The 27,042-nt window shown below is 38.9% G+C and overlaps 1 protein-coding gene across 2 annotated transcripts in view; it reads left to right on the forward strand.

Moving 5' to 3' along the window:
- KCNK2 (potassium two pore domain channel subfamily K member 2) overlaps nt 1–27,042 on the forward strand; it is a 247,703-nt gene that overhangs the window by 130,700 nt on the left and 89,961 nt on the right. For both annotated transcript variants that reach the window (XM_004699895.4, XM_045298085.1), the window contains exon 3: nt 17,027–17,144. In XM_004699895.4, the coding sequence (XP_004699952.1) occupies nt 17,027–17,144 (118 nt within the window). The remainder of the gene's footprint in view (nt 1–17,026; nt 17,145–27,042) is intronic.

Consider the following 27,042-nt stretch of genomic DNA (forward strand, 5'->3'; position numbering starts at 1 on the left):
ATCAACCTCCCCTTACCCAGTTTTATACATCAACTTGCCCTTACCCAGTTTTATACATTAACCTCCCCTTACCCAGTTTTATACATCAAGGAATATTTGCCTCAAAACCTGGATCCAATGTGAATTTTTCTGCCTGATCACCCCAGGAAGGGGTGGTTAGACATATGAGCACTCGTCCACAGAATTATGTCTCCACAGTCCTGTCAAAACACCAACAAATCTGTCTTGGAAGATAAAGCCAGAATAGTCTTTAGAGGCAAGCAAAGATGGCGAGGCTTAATCTCACATACTTGGAACATGTTATCAAGAGAGACCAGGCCCTGGAGAAGGACATCATGTTGGTAAAGCAGCCGGGCAGCTAAAAGAGAAGACTTTCGACAAGATGGATTGAGAGTGTGTGTAACGATGTGCTCACACTTACGAACAATTCTGAGGCTGGCGCGGCCTGGGCAGGGTTTTGTTCCATTGTTCATCTGGTAGCTATGAGTTGGAACCAATTTGATGACACTTAACACCAGCAACAACAGGATTGGAGGAAGGCTCATTATCCACCTGTGATATGCAGATGAATCCACCTTATTTTCTGAAAGCAGAAGACCTAAAGCACTGGGTTATGAAGATCCAGCATTCAACCTTCCGTGTGGATTACAACTTAATGGAAAGAGAACAAGAATGCTCACAACCAAACCCAGAAGCAACATCTCGATAAATGACTTTAAAGTATTAGGAAGGATGTCACTTTGAGGACTGAGGGGAGCCTGATCCAAGCCAGGGCATTTTCATTGCCTCACATGAGCGTGAAAACTGGACGAGGAGCACGGAAGACGGGAAATTTAATTATGGTGTTGGTGAAGAATATTGAAAGTACAGTGGGCCGTCAGAAGAACAAACAAATCTGTCCTGAAGGACGTCTAGCCAGAATTCTTCTTAGTAGAGAAGATGATGAAAGTTTATTTCTTGTACTTTAGACCATTCCCTAGAAAAGGACATCATGCTAGATCCAAGTGAAAAATCAGAGAAACAGAAGAAGACCCTCAGCCAGATGGATTGACACGGTAGCTACAAGAATGAGCTCAAACAAAGCCACAATTATGATGAGACTGAGGCAAGACTACAGTGTTTTGCATGAGTGAGAACCAACTGGACACTGCCTAAAATCAACAGTGTGCTTTTTGAAATAGATCACTATTTTTTTTCTCCCAAGCCACTTGAAATTTCAGTCATTTGTTTAGCCACCAAGCAAGCATGTTAACCATGCACACCAATCAATAGGAGACTAACTCTGAAAAGTGAGATAAATATGTATCTAGTCATCTTCTAATGCCAGTACGCTTCCCCTTCCACGACTCTGTTGGTCCTCTGTTGCTGTATCGTGATTTCTCATTCCTCTTGGCCTTTTCCAGAGACAGCATTTCCCTCTCCTTTCACCAGCATACATGTATTTTGGGGGTATTGGGCTTTGTGGGCAGGCATAGAGATGGGCACTATAAATCCTTCACCCAACTTGGTGTTCTACCGACACCGTCTGTTGGAGACTGACCTGGCAATCAAATCTCATATTCCTGGCCTGTGAGCAGAGAAGGCCCATGTCTTCTTGTACAGTTCAAGGCATGTTCCCCTCTGAATTGAGATCTCTGTGAGCGAGTAATGTGGAAAATATGAGGACAGGTGCCTGGCTTCTCTGCAACACTTATGGCTGTGATGTGACACTCTCAAGTCAGCTTGCAGTGCCAGAGGGAAGGGTTTAATTGCATTTTGGGGTAATAACTACTAGACAGATGTCAAACGGTGACTGTCTTTCCTGTTGCCTTAAAACTGCAAAAAAAATTCCAAGCAAAGAAACAGAAAGAAATCCTATTTTGTTTCTCTTTTTCCAAAACGAGAAAGGATCTCAACTAGCTTAATATTTGCTATAACTGGTGAGTGCATGGGTGTGCAATTGAGAAAGGGGGTGCTTAGAGAAAAGCTAAGCAGCTAAGGCAGACAGTATGAATCACTGTGTTTGGGGAAGTTATTCATATATTATTTTTACCTCCTTGATTTTGTGTCATTGAGCCAAGGATTATAAACATACTCTGCAGTTTTGCAAGGCTTCCCTTTTTCTACATAATGTTAGCAAGACATTGGTAAACTTACTCCGCACTGCACTGAAAGTTTTCCCTGGAATCCGAAAACAGAGATTCCTTGAAGGCTGATTAATGGGAATGAGTCAGCTCAGTTGAACAGAGAGATTTACATTTTATGTGTCCTCAAAGGACTGTCTATCAGAAAATGATCAGAAGGTCTTAGTGTTGTGTTTTGCTTTCCTGATGATTCCTTTGTGCTGTAGTAAGTGCTCTTTAGAGGCCAGGATGGCAGTGCTTCGTCTTACATACTTTGCACATATCGACAGGACAGACCAGACTCTGGAGAAGGCCATCACATTGGTAAAGGGGAGGGGCGGTGTAAAAAGAGGAAGGCGCTCAACGAGATGGATCGACATAGTGGCTGAAGCCATGGGCTCAGACATGGAACACTTGTGAGGATGGCACACACCGTGAGTGTTTATTCTGTTGTGTATAGGAACTCTATGGGTTGGAGCCGACTTGATGGCACCTAGCAGCAACAACAAGTTTTATTTGTTCAAGTACAAATTATGAAATGCCTACATTGTTTGTTGTACATGTATGTAGCGATCGTGAGATTTCAGTCCTTGCAATGATTTTTCTTCAGTTACATGTTCAGGAATGGCAAGGGAAAACAATAAAAAACACACAGTCATTTTTCAAAATCCCATTATATAAATAAAGGAGTGCCTTTCTGTGGAAACTTGGATCATTTCCTTCACTGTCCTCCTGGCAATTACATGCATATAAGCATAAGACATCTTTATTTTAGACGTTGGTCAGTTATGGAAAATCATCTTTAGTGTACTAAAAATCAAAAGTAACAGGCATCATTAAGAGTGTTGGAAAAGCTAATTGAAATTGAAATTTGGAGATTTATTGATTGAGAGAATTGACTGTCACACTCCCTTTGGCCCATTTTGGTGTATATATATTTCTTCTTCTCAGTTCAGAACACTAGTCCTTGCAAACAGTACATGAATAAACTGTTGTTTAGGGTGGCGCACCTTAGGCAAAGTGGTAAAAAATATTATCTTAAGTGACATGTCTCCTTGATCTCAGTCATCTACCTACTCAATCTTATTTTAAGGATAGCCTCTTTTTTAAAGAACTTCTTGGATAAATACAGTCACTAGACCTTGTCATTAATGCCTATATTTTTCTAGAACCATCTCTTCTTAGTGAAACAACATTTAACTGCTTCATTTCCACTTGCCCACTGCTGCTTTCTATCTTCTCGCTCCACATCTTGTTCTCTCCATTTAAAAAATTTTCTTTTGATAATTACACTCCACTTCAGTGGTGCAAACAGTTAATGGCTTCAGTTGCTAACTGTAAAGGTAGAGGTTCCAGTGCCCCAGAGGCCTGGTGATCTACTTTTGAAGAAGCAGCTATTGAAAATGTGGTGGACGATAATCCCAATATGACATGTATGAGTTGGCATGAGTCTGAGCTGACGTGATGGCAATTCACCTTTATGCTAATGTGGTTGCACGATGCTTGGAAAGACAGAGATTGACGCTGGGTTGTTATTGTTGATAGGGGATGCAGAGTTGGTGCTGAGCCACAGTGACCCTACGCACAACATTATGAAGCACTGCCAGGCCTACGTCATTCTCATAATTATTCCTATGCTTGAGCCCACTGTTGCAGCCCCTGTATCAATCCATCTTGTCCAGGGTTTTCTGCATTACCAAGCATGATGTCCTTCCCCAAGGGAAGGATCTCTCCTGACATGTCCGAAGAACATGAGACAAAGTTGTGCCCTCTTGCCTAGAAGGAGCACTCTGACTGTACTTCTTCCAAGACGGATTACTTTGTTCTGTTGGCAGTCTATGGTACTTTCAATATTCTTTTCCAGCACCACAATTCAAATGCATCAACACTGCTTTGGTTTTCCTTATTCAATATCTGACTTTTACATGCGTAGGAAGCTATTGAAAATGCCGTGTCTTAGGTCAGGCACATCTTAAGTTCTCAAAGTAATGTCATTGTCTTTTAATACTCTAAGGAGGTCTTGTGCAGCAGTTGTATCCAATGAAATTCATCTTTTGATCCATTGACTGCTACTTTCATGAGCATTGATTGTGGATCAAAGAAAGACAAAATCTTTGAAAACTTCAATCTGTTCTCTGTTTATCATGAGGTTACCTTTCGGTCTATGTGTTAGTCTGGGATGACTAGAGAAACAAATCCAGAGAGACATATATGTGTGTAAGAGAGACCTTTATATAAAGGATAATTATATATTAAGAAAGCATCCCAGCCCAGCCCAGATCAAGCCCATAAGTTCGATAATAGCCCATATGTCCAATACTAGTCCATACATTCTTCTTTAGACTCACGTAGCCATACAATGATGCCGAGTTCAGGAAGATCACAGGCCAGTGGGTGTAAAGTCCTGTGGATCCAGTGGTGGTGGAAGCATCTCAGCGCTGGCATGGGTCTCCATGTGGCTACTCCAGCTCCAGGGCTCTGGCTCTATCAGCGCAGCTCCAGGTAGCTTGTCAACAGGAACGTGTAGCAGAGAGAGTGTATGTGGCCTCCAGTGAGCTATTTCTCTCCTTCATTCCTCCAGATGAGGTCATCAAGCTGCGGCCTAATTGACAGGCTAGACTCCACCCCTTCGCATGTTGACAGGAGAGTATGTAACTGCCACAGTCTTGAGTGAAGATTTTTGTTTTCTTTACATTGAGTTGTAATCTATAATGAAGATGGCACTCTTTGATCTTCTTCAGCAAGTACTTCAAGTCCTCCTCACTTCCAGCAAGCAAGGTTGTGTCATCTGCGTATCACAGATTGTTAATAAGATTGTTAATCTGCCCCTGATGCCACATTCTTCTTCATATAAACCCGCTTGCCTGATTATTTTCTCTGCTTACAGAGTGAATAAGTATGATGAGAAGATACAACCCTGACTCACACCTTTCCTTCATTTTAAACCATGTATCATGCTTTGCTCTATTGACACAACTGCCTCTTGATCCATGTACACATTCTGCAGGACAAAATCAAGTGTTCTGAAATTTCCCTTCTTTGTCAGGCTATCCATAGTTTGTTATGGTTCGCAAAGTCAGATGCCTTTGAATATTCAATAAAACATAAGTAAACACTTTTTCTGGTATTCTCTGCTTTCAGCAAAGATCTATCTGATGTTAGTGATGATAACCCTTGTTCCACGCCATCTTCTTAATCTGGCCTGAACCTCTGCCAGATCCCTGTCAATGTGTTGCTAAAATCGTTATTGATGATCTTCAACAAAAATGTACTTGAATGTGATAGTAATGATATTGTTTAATAGTTTGAGAATTCTGCTGGGACCCCTTTCTTTGCAATGGGCACACATATGGATCTTTACAGATCAGTTGGCCAAATGGCTGTCATCCCAATTCCCTGGCATTGGTGAGTACAGGCTTCCATTGCTTCATCAGCTTGTTGAGGCATTTCAAGTGATATTCCCTTAATTCCTGGAGCCTTATTTTTGGCTACAGCTTTCAGTGCAACTTGGACTTCTTCAGTACTATTGGTTCTTCCTCTTGAAATGGTGTTATCGATCAGTTCTTTTTGGGAGACTGACTCTGTGTAGTCTTTGCATCTCCTTTTGATGTTTCCTGCATCATGCATTATTTTTCCCACAGAATCTTCCAGTATTGCAACTTGAGGTTTGAATTTTGTCTAGAGTTCTTACCGGTTAAGATACATTAAGTGTGTTCTTCCTTTATGGTCTTCTAACTCTAGGTCTTTCACGTTCCACTATAATTGAATTTGTCTTCTTAAGCTTCACTTTGAAAATTTCTGTTCAGCTCTTTGACTTCATCATTTCATCCATTTGCCTTAGTTACTCTATGATTAAGAGCAAGGTCCAGCGTCTCCTCTGACATTCATTTTGATCATTTTTCTTTCCTGTCTTTTAATCTTTTATTATTATTTTTTTCTTTTATAGCAGTTTTATTGGCACCTTATCCACACAACTCAAAATTCAGTAGTTCAATCTTTACTGTCTTTTCAATGACCTTTTCTTTCTTCATGAATGATGTCCTTCAATAGGTCATCGGGTTTTCTGTCATTAGTGTTCAGTGCAGCAAATCTGTTCTGGAGATGCTCTGAAATCAGGTGGGATGGACTCAAGGTTGTATTTTGGTTCTTGTGGAATTGTTTTAATTTTCTTCAGCTTCAACCTGTACTTGCTGTTGTTTTCAGGTGCCATTGAATCGGTCCCAACCTGTAGCAACCTAATGCACAACAGAAAGAAATACTGCACGGTTTTCAGGCAACTTTTATTTAGATGTGAGCAATTGATGATCTGTTTCACAGTCAGCCCTGGCCTGGTTTGAGCTGCTAGTATTGCGCTTCTCCATTGTATCTTCCCACAGAGGTAGTCAATTGAAGTTGTGCATTCCATTTGGTATTGTTGAAAACAGTTATTTAATACAAACAGGTCGTTGGTTCTGCAAGATTCTGTCATGCAATCTCCAGCCTCGTTTCTATCACCAAGACCATATTTTCTAACTGCCGTTCTTTCCTCTTTGTTTCCAACTTTTGCATTCAAATAGTCAATAATTATGAATGCAACATATTTGATCAATTTCAGACTGAATATGTTGGTAGAATTCTGCAGTTTCTTTATAACTAATTTTAGTGATTAGTGCAGAAAAGTTGAATGATAATTATATTGATTGGGTGGGAAATATATAATCTTTTCACTTTTAGCATTGGGATTTGAGATCAACCTGGTAATTTCCTTACTGGCAATGAACGCAAAACCATTATTCTGGATAGTGTCAATCCTGGCATAGTAAACTATAAGATTTTCTTATTCACAATGTCCAGTACCAGTTCATTTCAGCTCATGAATGCCTTGGATATTGATCTTCTCGAGTTCCATTTTACTTGTTGATGACTTCCAGTTTACCTAGAGTCATATGTTCAAAGTTCATATTATTAGATTTTTTGCAGTTGTTTCTTCTCACCTTGAGTTAGACTCCATCAGAAAAAGAACATCCTGACGGCTCTGTTCCCACTATCTTTACTCCATTCATTTCTCCGTGGCCCACTCTATTTTAAGAAAGCAGCTCCTTCGTAGTCACATTTGGCGTGCTTTCTAACCTCAGGGGCCCATCCTCAGGCACTATCTCGATAATGCTCTTTTTCCATTCATTTGGCCTTTGACATCTTTCATTTTGCTTCTGTGTATAATGTTTTGAGAAGCTACTTCCTCCAAAGTGCGAAGCAGATTCCTTCTCTATTGTCTGTTCTTAGCTTGGAAGCTCTTCTGAAACCTGTTCATTTTGGGCGAATACCCTGCTGGCACCACTTGTCTGTCAGTTTGTTGCATTGTAATGACTTGTGTGTTGCTGTGACATTCCCATAGAATACTAATATTCCATACCATAACATTAGTCTATGAAGTCATGGCTTTCATATGTCTGCTTTTTTATCTGTCTTCTTCAGAGTTGCAAGGGCTCTGGAGTTTTGAGTGGGTTTCATCCTGGTAAATACAAAGGCTTAGGTGAGTGCATACTTCTCATAAGACTCAAAGATTCATAGAGTGTCAGTGTTTCAAGTTCAGTCCTTGTCTGAAGTATAACCCTACTGTATAACAACTCTATAGTTAGATACACAGCCTCTCCTTGAATGTCATACAGATGCATTCAGTGATACAGGAATGGCTATGGACTTGATGTGAGAAATTGTGGTTATTTGGCAATCATTTTAAAGACAAAAAACTGCCACGGGGTGTGTGAAAATATTAGAAGGCAGATTTTATAACTGTTATTGTTATGTGCCATCGAGTCAATTCTACCTCAAAGCCACCGAATAATGGAATAGAATTGCGGCCCTAGGGTGCTGTAGGCCACAGGCTTTAAGGGAGCAAATTTCCAGGTCTTTTCTTCTGCTGAGTCACTGAGTGAGTTTGAACCACCAACATTTTGGTTAGCAGTGAATCCCTTATTCACTTAGCCACCAGGATTTCTGAGTTTATGACTACAGCTTTTCAAGAAAATTGAATATGTTCATGTTGCCCCAAAATGATTTTAGGGATTATGAGTGATTTTTGCCCCTTTTAATCTTAATATTCCGAATTTATCATAATATATATAATATTGGGAAGTTTTCAAAAATTGCTTAAAAAACGTTTCAAGTGGAAATAATCAGGAAAGATAAACAAATACTCAGCAGAACGTCTCTTGCTTTTCCCACTGTTCATAACACCCACCCTCCACTTTCTGTTGCTCCTTTTCTGGGACTTTAAGCTTTTGCTTCTGCTAATAGGAAACAAATGCACACTTACCAATGAGCTAGAAAATAACCACACACTTCATTAGTCTTTATAAAAATAGCTCTAGCATGCAGTGCGTAATCTCTAAATAGAAGAAAAGGTGTGGAAAGTAAGTGAAATATTTACTTTTAGATTAGTGTGCTAAAGTCAGATGTGTGGAATATAAATTGTTTTTTTATTAAAGGGTGTATATATATATATCTTCTAATGTATCATCAAATTTAGCTTATGTGTTATCTGGACACACATTCAAGGACTTTGAATGCCTTTTAAGAAAACATGAAATATATTTTTATTTAAATTGCTCCTAACATAAATAATAGATTAAAAAGCATCATTGGATATTAGCTTTCTCACTTAAAGTTATACCCTCAGGAAATCTTGAAAGCCTGCTTCTGTTCCAGACTCTAAATATAGCATAATTTAATCACTTGTGCTCTATATAAAATATGCAAATGCACGACTACATTTTGCCCTCCATATGAAATTAGAAATATATTTAAACAATTAAAAATAGTTGATGTAGAAAAATAAAGATAATCTGACTAGCTAGTGTAATTTAAAATACATCAGGTAACAAATTAACTGTATTATATCTGTCAAGACATATATCTATCATGATCATTTTAATTGTGGAGTTTGATCCTCCAATACTCAAGGAGCTCTACAAAACTGAGTTACAGGTAATGTCTGTGTTCACTTACCAAACTAGAGATTAGACAGTAAATAAGGAACACTTGATAGTGAATATATATAAATTAACAAATTTTACTCTAATGACATTCTAATCATCTTAAATATTAGTTAATGTACTTGAGTTTTTCAAATATATGTAAACATGGAACACTATTTGAATTTTCAATGAAGATTTAGTAGTCAGTTCGTTTCCTGAGAATGATATTCTCAGCAGGTATAGGGCTTAACTTAATCTAAAAAGAACATATGCTTCACAGCAGAATATCAACAAGATCAAAATTGATCAATGTGTCACTAGCAGTTGGAATAACCTTCAATAATGCAATGATAAATATCATGCTGCAATGAAATTTAACATGCTGTTGAGCAGTGTTTGTGGAAACACAAATGCAATGAATTCTTTTGTACATTGATATAGCATGGCTATGTTTTTAGGACAAACTTGCTCAAATATTGATGATTTTATATGGTTCAATATAGCAGGATCATTCGTTGATAAGTCACTATGGAGCATTCTTGAGAAGTAGTGCATTAATCTAGTATGGTTTTCAAGAAGCTATTTCCTCTCTTAGTGGTCTATGGGTGGTACCAAATTGAATTCTATAGAAATATCATGTCGTGAGAGGAAGCCAATGAAATTGCTATCTTTTCCAGAATAGTCTGGAAGGAAACACAGGTGAGGAGGGATGGTGAATCTAGTTTCTGAACCTCATTCTCAGTGACATGAAGGACATTTATTGTAAGTGCACAATAAATTCCTATATGGCAACTACCTGGATGAAACTAATCTAATATTTATCAACCCCAATGATTGACTGATGTTTCTTACTAATTTGAGAGATGGGGTTTCTCTTGCAAATGATGTCCATGAATAAAGTTCTATATAAAAATAAAGTCAATTTACAGATAACACCCCCCCACACACAAAAAAACACCCCAAACCCTAGGAAATGCCAAATCCACAGTTATTCTTCATTGAATCATACATGTCCCCACAAGGCTCTCTTGACTTCCCTGGTGCTGTGTGAATTCCAAGTGTATAAGAGGAAACAGCCATTGTGGAGTACTCTGGTTTTTTCAGTAGGACCTTCCGAAGCAATTCACAACCATCTTCTGGTATTAGGAAATCATGATATTGAGTTATAGCCAGACTGTTAACAATGAGATGCATGAGGATCCTGCAACCTTTGATAATGATACTCATAAATGGCTGCATATTATTGATGGGCCATGATTGTTTTGATGCTGTAATGATAAATTGTAGTGATACATACCAGTATATTTTCTTAGAAAGTTCTTTGGCAACAAGACCATCACATATTATTTTGCTCTCTTTATTATGCATTCTTCCAGTTTTTCAAAATAGTTTTGTCTACATGGTTTACATGCTTAGATGCAGTGTTATGAATATGCAATTTGTCTTGTTCCTTAAAGACTAGCCTCTTCTCAAGATGAAACTGGTTCCCCACAAGGGAATAGTGTCAAAGAAAGAGCTATAATTGTACCTCACAGATACATTTGGCAAGAGGAGACTTATGGTACTCTTTGAGAAACTGTAATTTTACAGATGTTAGTGTAATTATACCTGGATTTGGCCATTGAGCCAGTTTATTCAAAGAATGTTTCTTATAAAAGGAGAAGACATCAGAGTACTTTTCATTATCCAGTTAACGAAAGTTGTCGTTGAACCAGCACGTACACCTTATTGCCCCAATAGGTGCCTTTTCCAGCAGTTCACAATTTTTTTTTACATCCCTTGTTTTTTCTTCTTCAAATTTTTAATGTGTGCATAGTTTCAGGATTATGGATGTGTTTTCCTATTTTAATGCTATCTTGATTATAATGTCAGGGTGGGTCTTGGGTGACACAAAAGGTTCAGCACCTTGATTGCTAGCTGAAAGGTTGCTGCTTTGAACCTACACCAGGCAAACAGGAGGACTGGGCTGACCATCTGCCTCCTAACGGTCCCAGTAATTGGACATGGGCAGAGTTCTTTTCTGCACACATGGAGTCACATGCGTCAGAATTGACCCAACAGCAACTAAAAACAACAGCAAAACATATTTTAATGAAATGCTGATGATGATATTAACAGAGGAGCAATTTGTGGAAACTATTCAGAACATTCTGTATTGTTCTGGTGAACATAAACGTCTGAGGTTGGGTGGCAGGGACAAGAAATTCGAACTCTTGGTGTCACTTGTATTTTAGCATCCCCAATTCTACCTCCTCTGAAAACAATTCTTGCAGGTTTTCTTGAGGTGGCTCAATGTTGGATGTGTTTTCCTTCCCTGGAAATTAAAAAGCCATTTAAATATTTTCTCCCACAAGGAGAAGTTGTTCCTTGGCCTTAGCCCCAAGAGAAGATTTTCATCATCGTTTTTGACTGGAATTGCAAGCCTGTGCCGTCCTAATAGGTCGACAACTTAGTGTGGCTTATCAGTGTTTAGTGTTAAAGCTGAATATCATTCCAAATGCCAGATGACTTTGAGACATCAACTTCTTACAATTCAAAAATGTACAAATTCACAGAACTCTGTGAACTTTGATTCTAAAGTCATTGTCATGGAAACTAAAGTCTTACATAATTATCTCACCAATTACCTTCATCACTTCTAAGAGTGTCTGCCTGTTGGGGCTCTATTTCTTAACGTTTAAGCCCTTGCCCTTTCATTGAACCACATGTTCAATTCTTTTACTCAGCATTCCTTCTCTGCTGGCTTATAAAATGAAGAACAAAACGGATGGCAAATCCAACCAAGATGATCTGTTACCACCTCTTTTTTTGTTTTAAGTTTGGAAGCCCTTCCTCTCAGTACTTTCAATTCAAACCAAACTCACTGTCGTCCGTCCACTGTGACTCATAGCACCCTGTAGGACAGGGGCGAACTGCCTCAGTGGGTTTTCCGGGTTTAAACCTTTACAGGAGCAGAAAGCCATGTCTTTCTTGCAAGGATCAGTCTGTGGGTTAGAGGCGCAGACCTTGCGATTAGCAGCTGAACGCACCAGCCAAGAGCCTCATTTTAGGTCACCAAACCTTAAGATTGAAACCCTAGCATCCCACATCTCCTTAGCTTATCCTTATCCTAAGCAAGTTCATTTATTTCACAAGTGATTTTTCATTGTGGATGACACGAATATGTTACTTGAGGGACACAATGGTGCATTTAGGAACATTTCTTATGAAAATATTGGGTGGGGGCCCTGATAGCTTGAGTTGATGTTGATGGAGAATTTTAGGTCTTGACATGCCCTGACATAGCAGATCAAGGACATGGCAGTTTCCTGCTGATGTTGACCAAGATATTGTACAAAAAAGAGAAAACAAATACACCAGCATATTCCTGAGAAAGGACCTCATGGCAGACTCATTCTCATGGTTATTTGACATACTCTTAGTCCCATTTCAAGCCTTTGTTTCAATAATCACAGGTCTGTGATAACAATTTACAACCCACACATTGCCCAACACTGCTCTTTTCTGATTATAGGTCTGTATTTGCTTTTCTAAGTGTTTTGGAAACTTCGTATTTCATTGTCGACAAGCAGAGGAATAGGCTAAAATGCTGATGGAGGCATGAAGATTTTCTAAAATCATGTTGTTGCAACAAGTAGATTGCTTCTAGTCAAGAAAATAATCGTACTTACTGGGAAGAAGTCTAAAGACTTATCGTTTCCCATCTAAATCCACGTTACTCATTTTGTCACTTTGTTATTGTCTCCATATTGCCTAGTACCATAGGGACTTGGTGAACACTTTTTGAATACGTGAATGTGTTGAAGAGATTTTTGCAAATTGTAAAAGTATGCTTTTGATGTAGTTATATTCTAAATTCTTCCTCTGATTTTAACTGGACACATTAGCTTAGAGTTAAAAGACTAGAGATGACTGTGCCTGTTTCTCAACCCTCGTGTGCAATGGGTCTGTGCGGCGGACCTCCCAGAGTAACCCTCCCAGAGTAACTGGTAGCAGCCGAAGTACTGTGAGCATCCCTCATATTTGCGTGGCATTACCTTTCTTCAGCTGCAGTCTACGCATTCACTAGAGTTCTTGGGAACCAATAATTTTATATTTAGTTTGTTCCTAAGCAGCTATTTTGTATTTCTCTATATTTTAAAGAGAAACATCATTTGTACACATACTGCTATTTTAAAATATTTCCCAAGACATTTTATTTTATAAACTTTTATTAATAGTTATTTCTATTTGCTGGTTCTTATAATTGATTTAGTTCTATACCCTTTTTTTGTGAGATACTGCCAGTTTATTTAATGATAAAATGCCCAAACTGTTGAGTATTTTATGTGGTAAAAGTAAAGCCATTGCCTATCATTAGTTTCTTGTTTGGTTTGTTTGTTTTTAAACATTGTTCTGGGTACTGGCCAATGCAATAAGAAATGAAAAGCAATGAACATAGCTATTGGGATACTGGAATAAAGTGATTGAAATATTACTTTAAGCTATATGTTTACTTATTGGAGTATTTCAAGTGAAAAATAAAATAAGATAACTCACCATAAATAATGAGTTCAACATAGAGTGATATTTCTTGGAATGTGATACTTGATACCAAATTTCCCAGAGATTTGATAAGTTAAAACTATTTTCATAATTCTAAGATGATTTTGCCTTTACCACTTTAATTTTCCCAGGAGTATAATGGAGGTGACATGATGTGATATTGCAGCAGATTAAATGCACAAATGTATATGATAATCTAGCGGTCATTTATTTGGGGACTTACAAACAAACAGAATAATGCCTTCTCACTAAATATTTGTTTCTCTTATACAATTTAATTACGTTAATAAAAGTAGGCTATTAATGTGATGGATTTATTTTTATTTTATAAAAATTAATAATAATTAAAATCATTATACAATCAAACAAATACAGAAAATTTCAGTAGTTATAACCTACATAAAGGTGCTTTGAGGTCTTCAATAGTTAAGACTGTAAAGATTTTTGAGACAAAGTCTGAGAAAGGCTGGTTCGGAGAGTGGCGACACATAGTTGTAGATGCCACAGTAACAGCTGGGCGTCATTTCAAACAGGAGAACTCTGTTACCTATTACAACATTCCAGACCCATTTAAATATAAGAACACTCTATTTTAGGATCTTAAACAGGACTCCACAAATGGATATTCATACCTTGTCCATTCATGGGAAGTTTGACTGTATACGTATTTTTAATTAATTTACAGATTTCACATATCTTCCATTAGTAGAAAGATCTTAAGTCTATGAAAGTGACAATCGTGGCAATGGCTGTTTTTTAAAAGAAAGATGATGAGGAGATATCTACCTTGCCTGTTATTAAAGTTTACAATAAGAGGCAGATAAATAGAATCACCCCAAAATTAGCTTCACTATATGCTGTACATATGTATGTATACGTATAGTCATGTGCATTTAATAGAATACAAGGACACATTAATGTTTAACATTTTTAATAATAAGAAATAAATAAATGTAGGTGGTATATATCCGTAAACATAAAATACCATAAATATCATAGGCCATATTGCTAAGTATCTGTCAATTGTCCAGGAGTAGGGCGATTATAAATTGATATACCCTTCTTGGATAGTTATTAACTGTTGTAAAGTAGGTATTTAAAAATACTTGTAATTTTTAATGTGATTTTATTTTTAGCAATCTCTCTGGAAGGAATATATAGATATAAAACAATGAACAAACACAAATGATCCTTTATAATAAGATGTATTTGATAATGATGTACCCAAGCATAAGGTTATAGCTAAGTAAATATGCTAATGAAAAGGAAAAACTACATAGAGAATAAAACTACCTATGAATGAGAACTACCGAGCATAAACTTCACTGATGTAGCCGCATAGAGGATTATTACCAGGAGTGGATACTTTATTGAGTTAGCTCTCCATTTTTGAATTAGGGAGCTTTTTATTGCTCTCTTTGTGCTTAGTTATCAGGCACTGTTAAAACAGAAATACTACGAATGGATTATTTGAGCAAACAGGAACCTTGCTTTTTAAAAAATTATTTCATTGGGGGCTCTTACAGCTCTTATAACAATCCACACATTAATTGTATCAGGTACATTTGTACATATGTTACCATCATTATTTTCAAAACATTTTCTTACTCCTTGAGCTCTTGGAATCAGCTCCTCTTTTTCCCCTTCTTCAACACCCTCCCAGCCTTGAGATGCCTTGATAAATAATAAGTTATTATTATTTTCATGTCTTACACTGTCTCCCTCCACCCACACTTGTTGTTTGCCCCCATGGGGGTGGGGTGGGCTAATACATTGATCATTGCGATCGATTAACCCTCGGAAACTTTTCTCATTAAGAGTCTAGGAGTCTGCGTTCAGGGCACTGACTCTAGGAGAAGACTTTCCCTGTCAGCTCTGGGGACGGAGTCTGTTTTTTCAGCTTCTGTTCCTTGACTCTGTGGTGATCTTCATGGGGAATGCCAACAGTATTCCCTCATCTCTTTCTCTCTTTTTAAAAAAAAAATCATTTTACTGGGGGCTCATACAACTCTTATCACAATCCATACATGCATCAATTGTATAAAGCACATTTGTACATTCGTTACCCTCATCATTCTCAAAACATTTGCTCTCCATGTAAGGCCCTGGCATCAGCTCCTCATTTTGCCCCCTTCCTCCCTGTTCCCGCCTCCCTCATGAACCCTTGATAATCTTTCTTATTTCCTTATTTTATATCTTCCTTTATGTCTCAAAAGAGATTGACGCAAAACACACCCTACACTAATACTGTGCTCATTAACATGAGAAACAAAACTCATTCCTAAATGGGTTTAGAACCACAGGTATAGGGTTTAGGATTTACACAACATATTTTGGAGGATACAATTCAATAGTTAGCAAGAGCACATATCACTGGTAGTGTAAATAATAACAATACAATTCAGTGAGCTTTGCACATAGCTATTGAAGATTTAATTTATAACTTAAGACAGGTATATTTATTTTTAAATGACAGTAACTTCCTTGGGGAGTGCCTCCATTTCCAGAGTGTAATTAGCCACCATTTTCCAATGGGCTGCAACTTTAACCAAGAACTTCTCTTCCCTTGATCTTTACTTCTGCACCAAATGAACAATTGGCGTCTCTCTCCTTTACTGTGCTTCCCCCTGGCATATTCTCTTATGTTTGTGCTTCCCAAACTCCCTCCACCCACTCAGTCTGATTATCTAAGTGCCTTGGTAAAGTCATATATGCCTCAAAGTAGAGATTTTAATGTCATCTTTCTGTTTCCCCATATTTTCTAAGTAGCCCCAGATCCTAGTGGTCCATGTTGTTGACTGCTTGTTATCTAATGCCTTGGAAGATTCCCATCACCAGAGATTAGGTAGAGAGACGGTAGAGAGTCCAAGAATCCAGATAGGAATAGATTGATGTAACCTTGATACTGAATTGCAGTTGCTTTTGCTTTTCATCCTAGCCCATTTTATTGGACTCTATTGACTCATAATCTTTACAGTTAGAGCAACCCAGACTTGGATGCATTTGTTTAAAATTTGAAATGCTTAGTACTTCCAAAGCAATTTTTTGAAGCTGCTTATCTTTATTATTTAAAATGTAGTTTATTATCTGCAATTTAACTGTGTGGCTAACTAGACAATAATTGCTATATTTAGTTGTTTATTCAAATAAGGTATTAAATAGATCAGTGGATGAGCAGGCGAATGTATATTGTACAATACTGTAATTTTCATATGGATACAGTCATTGATTTGAAGTATAAATTTCTTAACATATAAATTCTTTGGCATAAAATTTAAATCTCTATTGTGTCTTTGAAATGAAAAATCTAAACATGAAAACCAGTTCTCTGTCTAATTAGCCATTTCTGGGGTAGAATAAATGCTGTTTGATGCTTCCATGTGATTCATGTACACTGATCCATTTCTTTTTTTAAACTTGCAGCAAATAGTGGCAGCAATAAATGCAGGGATTATACCTTTAGGAAACACCTCCAATCAAATCAGTCACTGGGATTTGGGAAGTTCCTTCTTCTTTGCTGGTACTGTTATTACAACCATCGGTAGGAAACCACTTACTTTGTCTTTTATTTTGGTAAAGTTTATAAGCTAAAATTCATTTGTTTGATTTTTTTTTTTTTACAGTTGGTCAAAATGGTCTACTTAAGCTAGAAAACTAGATTTCAGCAAATTGATTTTGAAGTTGGGTTCTAAAGGCTTGAACAAGGGAATGATGGAAACTCATTTGTGATTGTTTTAAAATCCTCAGTTAAATTTAAAGTCTGCATGAAACAGTGGAATTGTGTCACTGAGTTATTTTATTAATGATAGGAATAATGAGAAACGACTTGACATAGATGATTCTCTGGGCTCATGAGTTTTAATTTTGTTGTGTTTTTGCTTCTAAAGTGTACCAAGAAAGAGTTTGAGTACAATTTTAATATTCCTTTTGTGAAGTTTTATTTGCTGTCATCTTTTTCAATTTGTAAACTTTAACACCACATTTCAGCAGACTGTGCCTGTTCTCATATGCTTGTCTACTAGGATTATTTCAAGTCTTGCCTTTTATACATTGCAGCTTTCCCATAACACAAATGTATAAAACTATTCACTCTGAATGCGAGGCTGAAAAAAGACCCCAAAACCAACAACTCCCCAAGAAACACAAGTTAAGCCCTTGCTGTTTTACCTTTTCAGAATGTCCCTTGGATGTGTTGTGGGGGAATAGGGAGGGCACTGACCCAACAAGGGGAGGGTATTGTTTGTGTCTCCTCAGGGAAAGAGGGACCAGACTTAAATCCAGTGTTCTGGGATGCGAATGCAGCATGCCAACAAGGAGAGGGGAACCAGGGGAGAGGCCTGAGGGCTCAGACCCCATACCAGCTACATGGACAGCTACGCCTCCCCACAGAAGAATTTACTTTAGAAGACTGCACTGAAGTTGCAGCTCAGGGAGAGGGGCATGTCTGATCTGAGCACACGGGAGCAAATGAATGGGGAAGAAGAGAGAGTGGAGCACATCTTGGCCCACCAGGCCTGGAGGATGATTTCCCCGCTCTGAATAGCCAATGCACAGAGTGGACCATACGGCTGATCCCACTATGAGACACGCCGTCCCTCACTGGCCCAGGGCCCTATGGGGGACAACACTGCAGACTCAGTGTCGAGACTGGCCCGGACTGACCCCGAGACACCGAGGTAAAACACTAAAGGGTGAGGGGGAGCAGAGCAGGGAGCTCCCGAGAGAGTACAATGGATAGGCTGTGGGGCCAGAGTGTAGCACTCCATCGGACTTGACTGGAGGACACACCTAGAGTTCAAAAATCAGACCTTGATCTATTTACAGGTTCTTCTTTCTTTTTAAAATGTTTTCGTTTTCTGTTTTTTTCTTTTATGGGTCATTGGTTTTCTTTTTTATTGTCATCACTGTGTTTTCATTCATTGTCTATCTTGCTATGCCTTGTTTTTTGGTGCATATTATTATCTCTACAGATCTATCTAGATAAGATAGGCTGGATGAATAGTCTGGAGGAGAAAACAGTGGGACAATGGTTCCAGGGTCAAATGGGAGAGGGGGAGGGAGGGGTAAGGAGGTGGTATTGACCAACCCAGGGACAGAGGAGCAACAAGTGATCCAAAATTAGTGGCAAGGAAGGTGTGAGAGGCCTGGTAGGGATTCAGCAAGGGCAATGTAACTGAGAGAAATTTCTTAAACTCAAATGAAGGCGGAGCATGATAGTGGGACAAGAGGAAATTAAAACGAAATAGAGTAAGGAACTAGGAGACAAAGGGTATTTATAGAGATCTAAATACAGACATGTACATATGTAAATATATTTATATAGGATGATGTTGAAATAGATCTATGTGCATATATTTATAGGTTTAGTATTAAGGCAGCAGATGGACATTGGACCTCCATTCAAGTACTTACTCAATGCAAGAACACGTTGTTCTATTAAATTGGTATTCCATGATGCTCACCTTCCTGACACGATCGCTGAAGATAAATGTGTACATAAGCAAATGTGGTGAAGAAAGCTGATTGTGCCTGGCTATCAAAAGATATAGCATCTGGGGTCTTAAAGGCTTGCAGATAAACAAGTGGCCATGTAGCTCAGAAGCATCAAAGCCCACATGGAAGAAGCACACCAGCCTGTGTGACCACGAGGAGTCAAAGGGATCAGGTATTGGGCATCAAAGAATAAAAAATCATATCATTGTATATGAGGGTGAGTGCAGAGTGGAGACTCAAAGCCCATCGGTAGGCAACTGGGCAACCCTTACTGAAGGGTGGTGGGGAGGAGATGAGCCAGTCAGTGTGCAGGGTAGCAACGATGAAACATATAACTTTCCTCTAGTTTTTAAATGCTTCCTCCCCCTCACTATTTTGATCCCAGTTCTACCTTACAAATCTGGCTAGACCAGAGGATGTACATTGGTACAGATAGCAACTGGGAACACAGGGAATCCAGGACAGATGATCCCTTCATGACCAGTGGTGAGAGTGGCGATGCCTGGAGGGTGGAGGGAAGGTGGGGTAGAAAGGGGGAACCAATTACAAGAATCTACGTATAACCTCCTCCCTGGGGGATGGACAACAGAGAAGTGGGCGACAGTGTAACATATGACAAAATAATAATTTATGAATTATGCAGGGTTCATGAAGGAGGGGGAATCGGGTGGGAGGGGGAAAATGAGGAGCTGATATTAAGGGCTCAAGTAGAAAGCAAATGTTTTGAGAATGATGAGGGCAACAAATGTAAAAATGTGCTTGAAACAATGGATGTATGTATGATTGTGTATGTATGAATTGTACGAGCCCCCAATAAAATGATTTAAAAAAAAAGAATGTCTTTTGTTGCAGAGTTAAAAGGGGTCACTAAAACAACATGAGGTGCCCTGGTGACACAATGGTTAAGTGCTTGGTCAGTGGTTTGAACCCACGGTCTATCCCACAGGAGAAAAACGTGGCCGTGTGCTGTGGTAAGCATGAAGTCCAGTGACAAAGTTCTACTCTGCTCTCTCGGCTTGCTAGGAGTCGGAATTGCCTCTAGCACACAACAGCAACCCCGAGTACACATTTGGCAGAGAATAGGTCCAAATAGATGTCCTCTTAGAGGATGTCACTGCCTCTTAGTTGAAAACCAGGTTTGCAGTGCCTTGGGAAGGGCTATGGGTTTATTAAGGAGGCTCCATGGAGCACAGTGGTGCAAACAGGTATACCTTTGGCTGCTATCTGAAAGGCTGGTGATTTGAACCTGCTGAGCAACATCATGAGAGAAAGACTTATCAGTCTGTTCCCTTAAAGAGTAGAGCGAGGACATTCACTGGGGCTGTTATACTCTGTCATCTGGGGTCTTTATGAATCAAAATTGACTGGGCTCTGACAACACAAGGTGATGAATGACCAATGTTCCTTTTTAAAAAGGTTAAGAAATGGGCCCATCACAGTTAAGAAGCAATGTCAAGTGGCAGAAAGCTATGTGCAAAGGAGCTCTTCTCCCGGACAGAAGCAGGAACCGAGAGATGCTCTCTTGACTTTCAGTTCGGGTTGTAGAAAAGGAATTTGCGTTCTAAAAGTTTCTGTCGTATTATTTCCTGTCATTGATATACTATGAAATGTATCGTTTTCAAATCAATATTTCATATCAAAGTCCTTCATAAGAGAACACAGGCAATTGACAGATAGAATATTGCTGGAAATTCTTCCTGTGAAAAGGAATTTGTAGCGTCCTGTCATTAAATGCATTTGCTGTCATGCTTCTGTGCAATGGTCACTGCCCAGTGAAATACCTTGGTTTGTTGGTTTTACCTCAGTTAAGAGGTCAAGAAACTATGTTTGCCCTTGCATTACCATTAGCGAGGTTAAAAAAAAAAAAGAAAGTGTGTGGCTGTGAAAATTTGGAAGAATGGCAACCTTGATTTCTAACCATAATAACAGGTTAACTTTAGGGCTTAGACATGTTGGCCATTTCTTCTATGGAAATAACTATTTATTGTGTAAACTACTTAGAGTCTGGAAGGGGGAAAAAAACTCACAATGAGTGAGGATGGTTTGTTTCTGCCCAATGAAAACCCAAAGCCCAGGTTAGAACTCATCATGCCCACCACTAAATTATTTTGCAAGAGACTTAGTCATTATGCAGACTTACCATTGCATCGTATGTTTATAAACAGTCTCATTTTTATTGAATCCTCCAATTCAGTAAGTTTTGCAGACATATACTTCAATGCATGAAAAAAAGAACTAAACCATTATTACCAGCTTTAGCCCAAATGATAGCCTTTAAGCACAGTAGCTGATGATTTAGGTTGTTTAGGGAGCTGCTTGAAAGCCCACATCTCCTACTGTTTCAACTCTGGCTTTAGTCTAAGATGGATTAAGTCATTCGGTGTTGCCCACATGGGGATCGTTATCCCATTAAAAAAAAGCATTTTATTGGGGGCTCTTACAATTCTTATCACAATCCATCCATCCATCCATCCATTGTGTTACGCACATATGTACATTTGTTGCCATCATCATTCTCAAAACATTTGCCTTCTACTTGAGCCTTTAATATCAGCTGCTCATTTTCCCCCTCCCTCCCTCTTGCACCCTCCCTCATGAACTCTTCATAATTCAAAAATTATTATTATTTTGTCATATGTTACACTGTCCTTCGTCTCCCCCCACCCTCTTCTCTGCTGTCCATCCCCCAGGGAGGAGGCTATATGTATATTCTTGTAATAGGTTCCCCCTTTCCACCTGACATTCCCTCCACCCTCCAGGCATTGCCACTCTCACCACTGATCCTGAAGGGATCATCTGTCCTGGATTCCCTGTGTTTCCAGTTGCTATCTGTACCAATGTATGTCCTCTGGTCTAGCCAGATTTGTAAGGTAGAGCTGGGATCATGATAGTGGTGGGGGAGGGGGGGGAAGCATTTAAGAACTAGAGGAAAGTTATATGTTTCATCGTTGCTACCCTGCACTCTGACTTTTTATTCTTATATCAAGGTTTATCTCCTTACTATGGATTGGATCGTTTTCAAGGATGTGGTAAAATATTTAGCCCCTTTCATAAATGTTTACTTGACATCCAATTCATTATTCTATAATATGCAAAGGGTAATTACTAATATTGCTACTACTAATAATTTTGTGAGCTTTGATATGGTTTTTAGCCATGAAAAATGGAAAGGTTCACTATTAGCTTCACTTTGCATTAGTCATTTAAAAATAGAACTTGAGAGAGTTTTAGAAAAATAATTGCAGTGGCTTTTATAGGGTGTCAGGTACTAACAGTGGTTCATGGAGCTGGATTGGTTGACATTGTTCAAGGTTGTTCCATTCAATTTTGTAGATTCTTGAAGCCAAAGTAACCCTTACATTCACTGACATTATGCCCAAGGTAAATTTGGTTAGACAAAATATTCAGCATATTAAAATGTAGGATGTCATTTCAGAGCCTCTCTTCGTATACCTACCTATCCTCCCCCAAATCACATCTTTCATAGCCTTCCAAATTTCCATTTGACATTTGTACAGACTGAAATCTCTTCTTGACTATTTTCTTTCCCACAAGGATATCTGACTTCTAGCCCATTAGCCAATCTTATTGGCTCAGCCTGTAAAATAGATCCAGAATTTAACTACTGCTCACCATTTAAACTGCCACTGTTTTGGATCAAGCTAGCAACACCTCATGTTAGGAACATTAGTTTGTTTGTTTATTTGGTTTTTGCCCAGAATACTGGGCATAACTCCGAGCAGAACTCCGTCAGAACAGATGCTGGTCTATTGCCTGCTCCTTTAGTAGGATGCACATTCGATGAGGTTTGTGCTGTTGTCATATTCTCAATGACCCACAGCAGCCCTAGAGAATGGAATATAACTGCTCCATGGGTTTTTGAGGCTGTCAATCTTTAAGGGAGCAGACAGCCTCATCTTTCTCCAGTGCAGCAGCTAGTGTTTTCAAACGTCCAACCTTGTGATTAGCTGTTTAACCCACTACATTATGAAGACTCCTGTTTGGAGCATTGTAGACATTTGAATTTAAAAATCAATAGGTATTCAGAATATCATGAACTATGACTTATTGGAAATTAGCCACCCCCCCAAAAAAAATCCATTGCCATTCAGTCAATTCTGACACTAAATTGATACCTGTGATACTCAATTCTTAGCCCTTTCAGCAAATTACATGACTAAATCTTTTTTAATGTTCACTTATTTACTCAGCAAATAGTAAAACATTATAGGTGTTCTAGTGTAATGACAAAAGATGTATACCCCGACCTTAAGTTGCTCAATCAGCAAGACTAATGGACTGGCAGCCATTTACAAGTGTGCTATGAGGCATGATTATTAACACTATGAGTTAAGAATATTATGTGGGAAGGTACAGGAGGACACCTAACATAGATATTGAGGTAAGAGGCTGGGTGATGAAGGTGCTGTCCTAGTTGTGATTAGAAAGAGAGTTAGGAATTTAGCAGGGGAATGCAAGTGGAAAGGGAGCTTTCTATGGCCCTCAAGAACACATGTGGGAAAACTAAGAGGTAAGATAGAAATGGAGGGTTGTTTGCAGTTGAAGGGAGTCATCGTCAGGACCGTGTAAATGTAGCCAACAGAAGTCGCTTCTGATGGATCAGTGCCAGAAGTGTCAAGAGGTAAGGACACAGACCCAATTTCAATCCGGATTTGGGAGACAGAATCTACACAGTTATGAAATAACTGACGACCAACAAAATAAAATCTCAAACAATTATGTTACGTAGAACAATGGAGATTTAAGTGCTAGCCAGAGGTTCTCAACCTGGGGGTCGTGACCTCTTTGGGAGCCGAACGACCATTTCACAGGGGTCGCCTAAGACCATATTTCTGATAGCCTTAGGAACTGAGACAGCGCTCTTCTAACTGTCTCCTGGCGGTTCTGCCCATATGCAGATATGAGGAGCTGTATTAAAGGCCCATGGCATCCGGAAGGTTGAGAACCACTGTGCTAGATGAACACGGAAAATGGCAAGAACAATATGAGCCAGATCTGGGAAGGAGTTCTCAGTTGGAGAAGTTGGGTTTACAGTGCACTTTAACGAAAATGTGTTTGTTCAGACAGATGGGGAGGGGGATAAAACACTGCCCTGTCTGTGGCATGGGTAAGCAATACAGAGAGGAATGAGCTTGATTTATTTGGGGACTCGAAGGTAAATGCTCGATTAGAGCTGAATTATTTAAGGGAGTAGCAGGAAATCTTGCCGATTGGCTTAGACGGGAAGAGTACACTCTACTTTAATTTCATTTTTGAGGATTGGAGCTGTTGTAATGAGGCGAGCATGGATTTTTGGAGAGTGAAGTGACAGGTTAAAGTGACATTACAAGACGCATCCATCAGTGAGCAGTAAGTGGAGACTGACAGTTATGAAGGCATTTGGGAGGCTATTGCAACCATTTACAATTTAGTGTGTCAGGCAAGAGAAATGAGCGTACTGACTGGGATAATTGGAGTTGTTGAAAGATGAATGTAAGGGAAAAATGTAATAGTTAGATGCAAGACTTCACAGGCCTTCCTGAAAAATAAGGTCTCTGACTGTTACAGATGGTTTCTGATCTCTACTAATATGAAAAATCTAGCCAGCGGTGCCACGGAAGAACATCCTTTGTAAAGATTAAATATTGCAGCCAAGAAAGTCCCGTGGAAGAAAGAGTTCAGCTCTCTAACACATGGGATTGCCAGAAGTTGGGATCCAAATGGGTTAGAATCAACTCCATAGCAATGCATTTCCTCCTTTTTTTAAATGATGAGTAGAATGAAGAGGGAGAAGTCAAAGTATTAAAAGTATTTAGGCAGTAATTCCTAAACTGTGTTAGAACCTACTAAGAAAAGGGGGCTAAAAATGCTGAGGACTTTATACATGGTGTAAGATTCGGACCATCACGCTTCTGTCAGTTTATTGCACTGCCATGACTTGACTGTTGCTGCCATGGTGCAAGCTGTGACATCGTGAGAGAAGGTGCTAACTCGAGCGAGGGAAGTTAAGAAGTGGGAAGTTAAGAAGTGGTTAGATCTGTGAGCGGGGCGGAAAAGTTTATACATGGAGTTACAGTTACCTCTGAAAAGTGCCATAGGAGGTTGGGCTTTATATTTTAACTTAGTTTAACAATAAGATGTCATTTAAAGTCTAAGTCTGTTGGCAAACACTTGATCCAATAGGCAATGTGTATTTCATTTTGAGTTTATTTTAAAGAGTAGAATAGGAAGGGAAGGGGAGGGGGGGGGGGGAAGGAAAATTAGCGGATTCCGGGAACCCAAGAGGCAAGCGAATTTTGGGAATGATGAGGGCAACAAATGTATAGATGTGCTTTACACAATTGATCTATGTATTGTGATGAATTGTATGAGCCCCAATAAAAAAAAAGAGTAGAATAAAATGAAAGATCATCTTATTACTTGAATGCATTAAAATATAATAAGTGCTTTCTAAGTGGAAAGTAAGGTGGAAGATCAGGATCAGAATTTGCTTAGGTTTATTAAATGATCCTGGTTTCTGAATGTCAGAATGTAAACCCGGCTATCACTGTTCTTAAAGTGACAAAGATTCCAAATTATGTGCTCACTCATGGAAGATATTTATATGGGAATTACGTTTATCATATTTACAAAGGACTATTGTTCCTTTACCACTTGGGTGTTGAGCTTGAATCAGATTACTTAGTTTTTGTGTTTCATTTTCCTATATTTTGAACCAGCCATTGAAGCTTTGAAGTTGTTATCATCTAGATCCAATTGCTAGCTTGCAAGAGGTAGTCACAGGGAATGCTGCCTGGTGTCCTGTCCCTACACTAATTCAGTCTGTATGCTGAGTACATAATCTAAGCACACTGCATCGAGACTGGAAGAAGGCTTGTAAATGACGTGCCATAAGCAGACGACACAGCCCTGCTTGCTGAGAGCGAGGAGGACTTGAGACACTTGTTGATGAAGATCCAGGATTGCATGCTTCAGCATGGATTGCAAATTAATACGAAGAAAACCAAAATCTGGACAAGTGGACCAAAAGAAAACATCATGGTGAATGGAGAAAATGTGGAAGTTGTCAAGGGTTTTTGTTTTGTGTGGATTCACAATCAATGTTCCTGGAAATCACAGTCAAAAAAATCACATGACATATTTCATTGAGTCAATCTTTTATCTAAGACCTCTTTAGAGTAGTGAAGAGTTAAGATGTCACTTTAGAAACTTAGGTGTACCTGATCCAAGCCATGGTATATATTCATTCGCCCCATATGCAGGTGAAAGTTGGACAATGAATAAGGACGATGGAGAAGAATTGAGGTATTTGAATTATGGTGTTGGCAAAGTGTAGTGAATGTACTGTGGACTGCCAAAACAAACGAATCTCTCCTGGAAGAATTATAGCCAAAATGCTCCCTAGAAGTGAATATGGTGAGAATTCATTTCACGTACTTTGGGCATATATTCAAGCAAGATCAAGGAGATGGAGTGACCCAGTAGTTGCAACAATGGGCTCAAACAAAATGATTATGAGGATGGTGCAGGACCGGACAGTGTTCTGATCTGTTGCGCATAGGTTCATTCTGAGCTAGAATTGTCTAGAGGGCATCTAACAATAACTAACTATTGCACTAACTGTTATGATAATAATCTCAGATTTACCACATTTACTTATATTTCATCAGTTTGCCATGATGTTTACTAGATTAAAGAATAAAATGCAAATTAAAAAAACCAAAAACATTTAGAGTAATGTTAACAAGCCATTATAGATAAAAGGACAAGATGGGCTTTGGAAATGTCAACCCTAAATGATAGATCTAGGACTTCTTCTGATGGCTGCACCGGAAGAAGATGACTTAAAGTGTAAGAGAGTATTTCCTCGTTAGCTTTGGGGCCTCAGGACACTACCTTCTGATCTGGACTAAGGAGAACTACCCTGTAGAACTTGACAGGCAGCG

This window comes from Echinops telfairi, unplaced genomic scaffold (genome assembly GCF_000313985.2).
Source record: "Echinops telfairi isolate 266 unplaced genomic scaffold, ASM31398v2 ScPeMD7_7424;HRSCAF=8462, whole genome shotgun sequence".
In the NCBI taxonomy this organism is placed as follows: domain Eukaryota; kingdom Metazoa; phylum Chordata; class Mammalia; order Afrosoricida; family Tenrecidae; genus Echinops; species Echinops telfairi.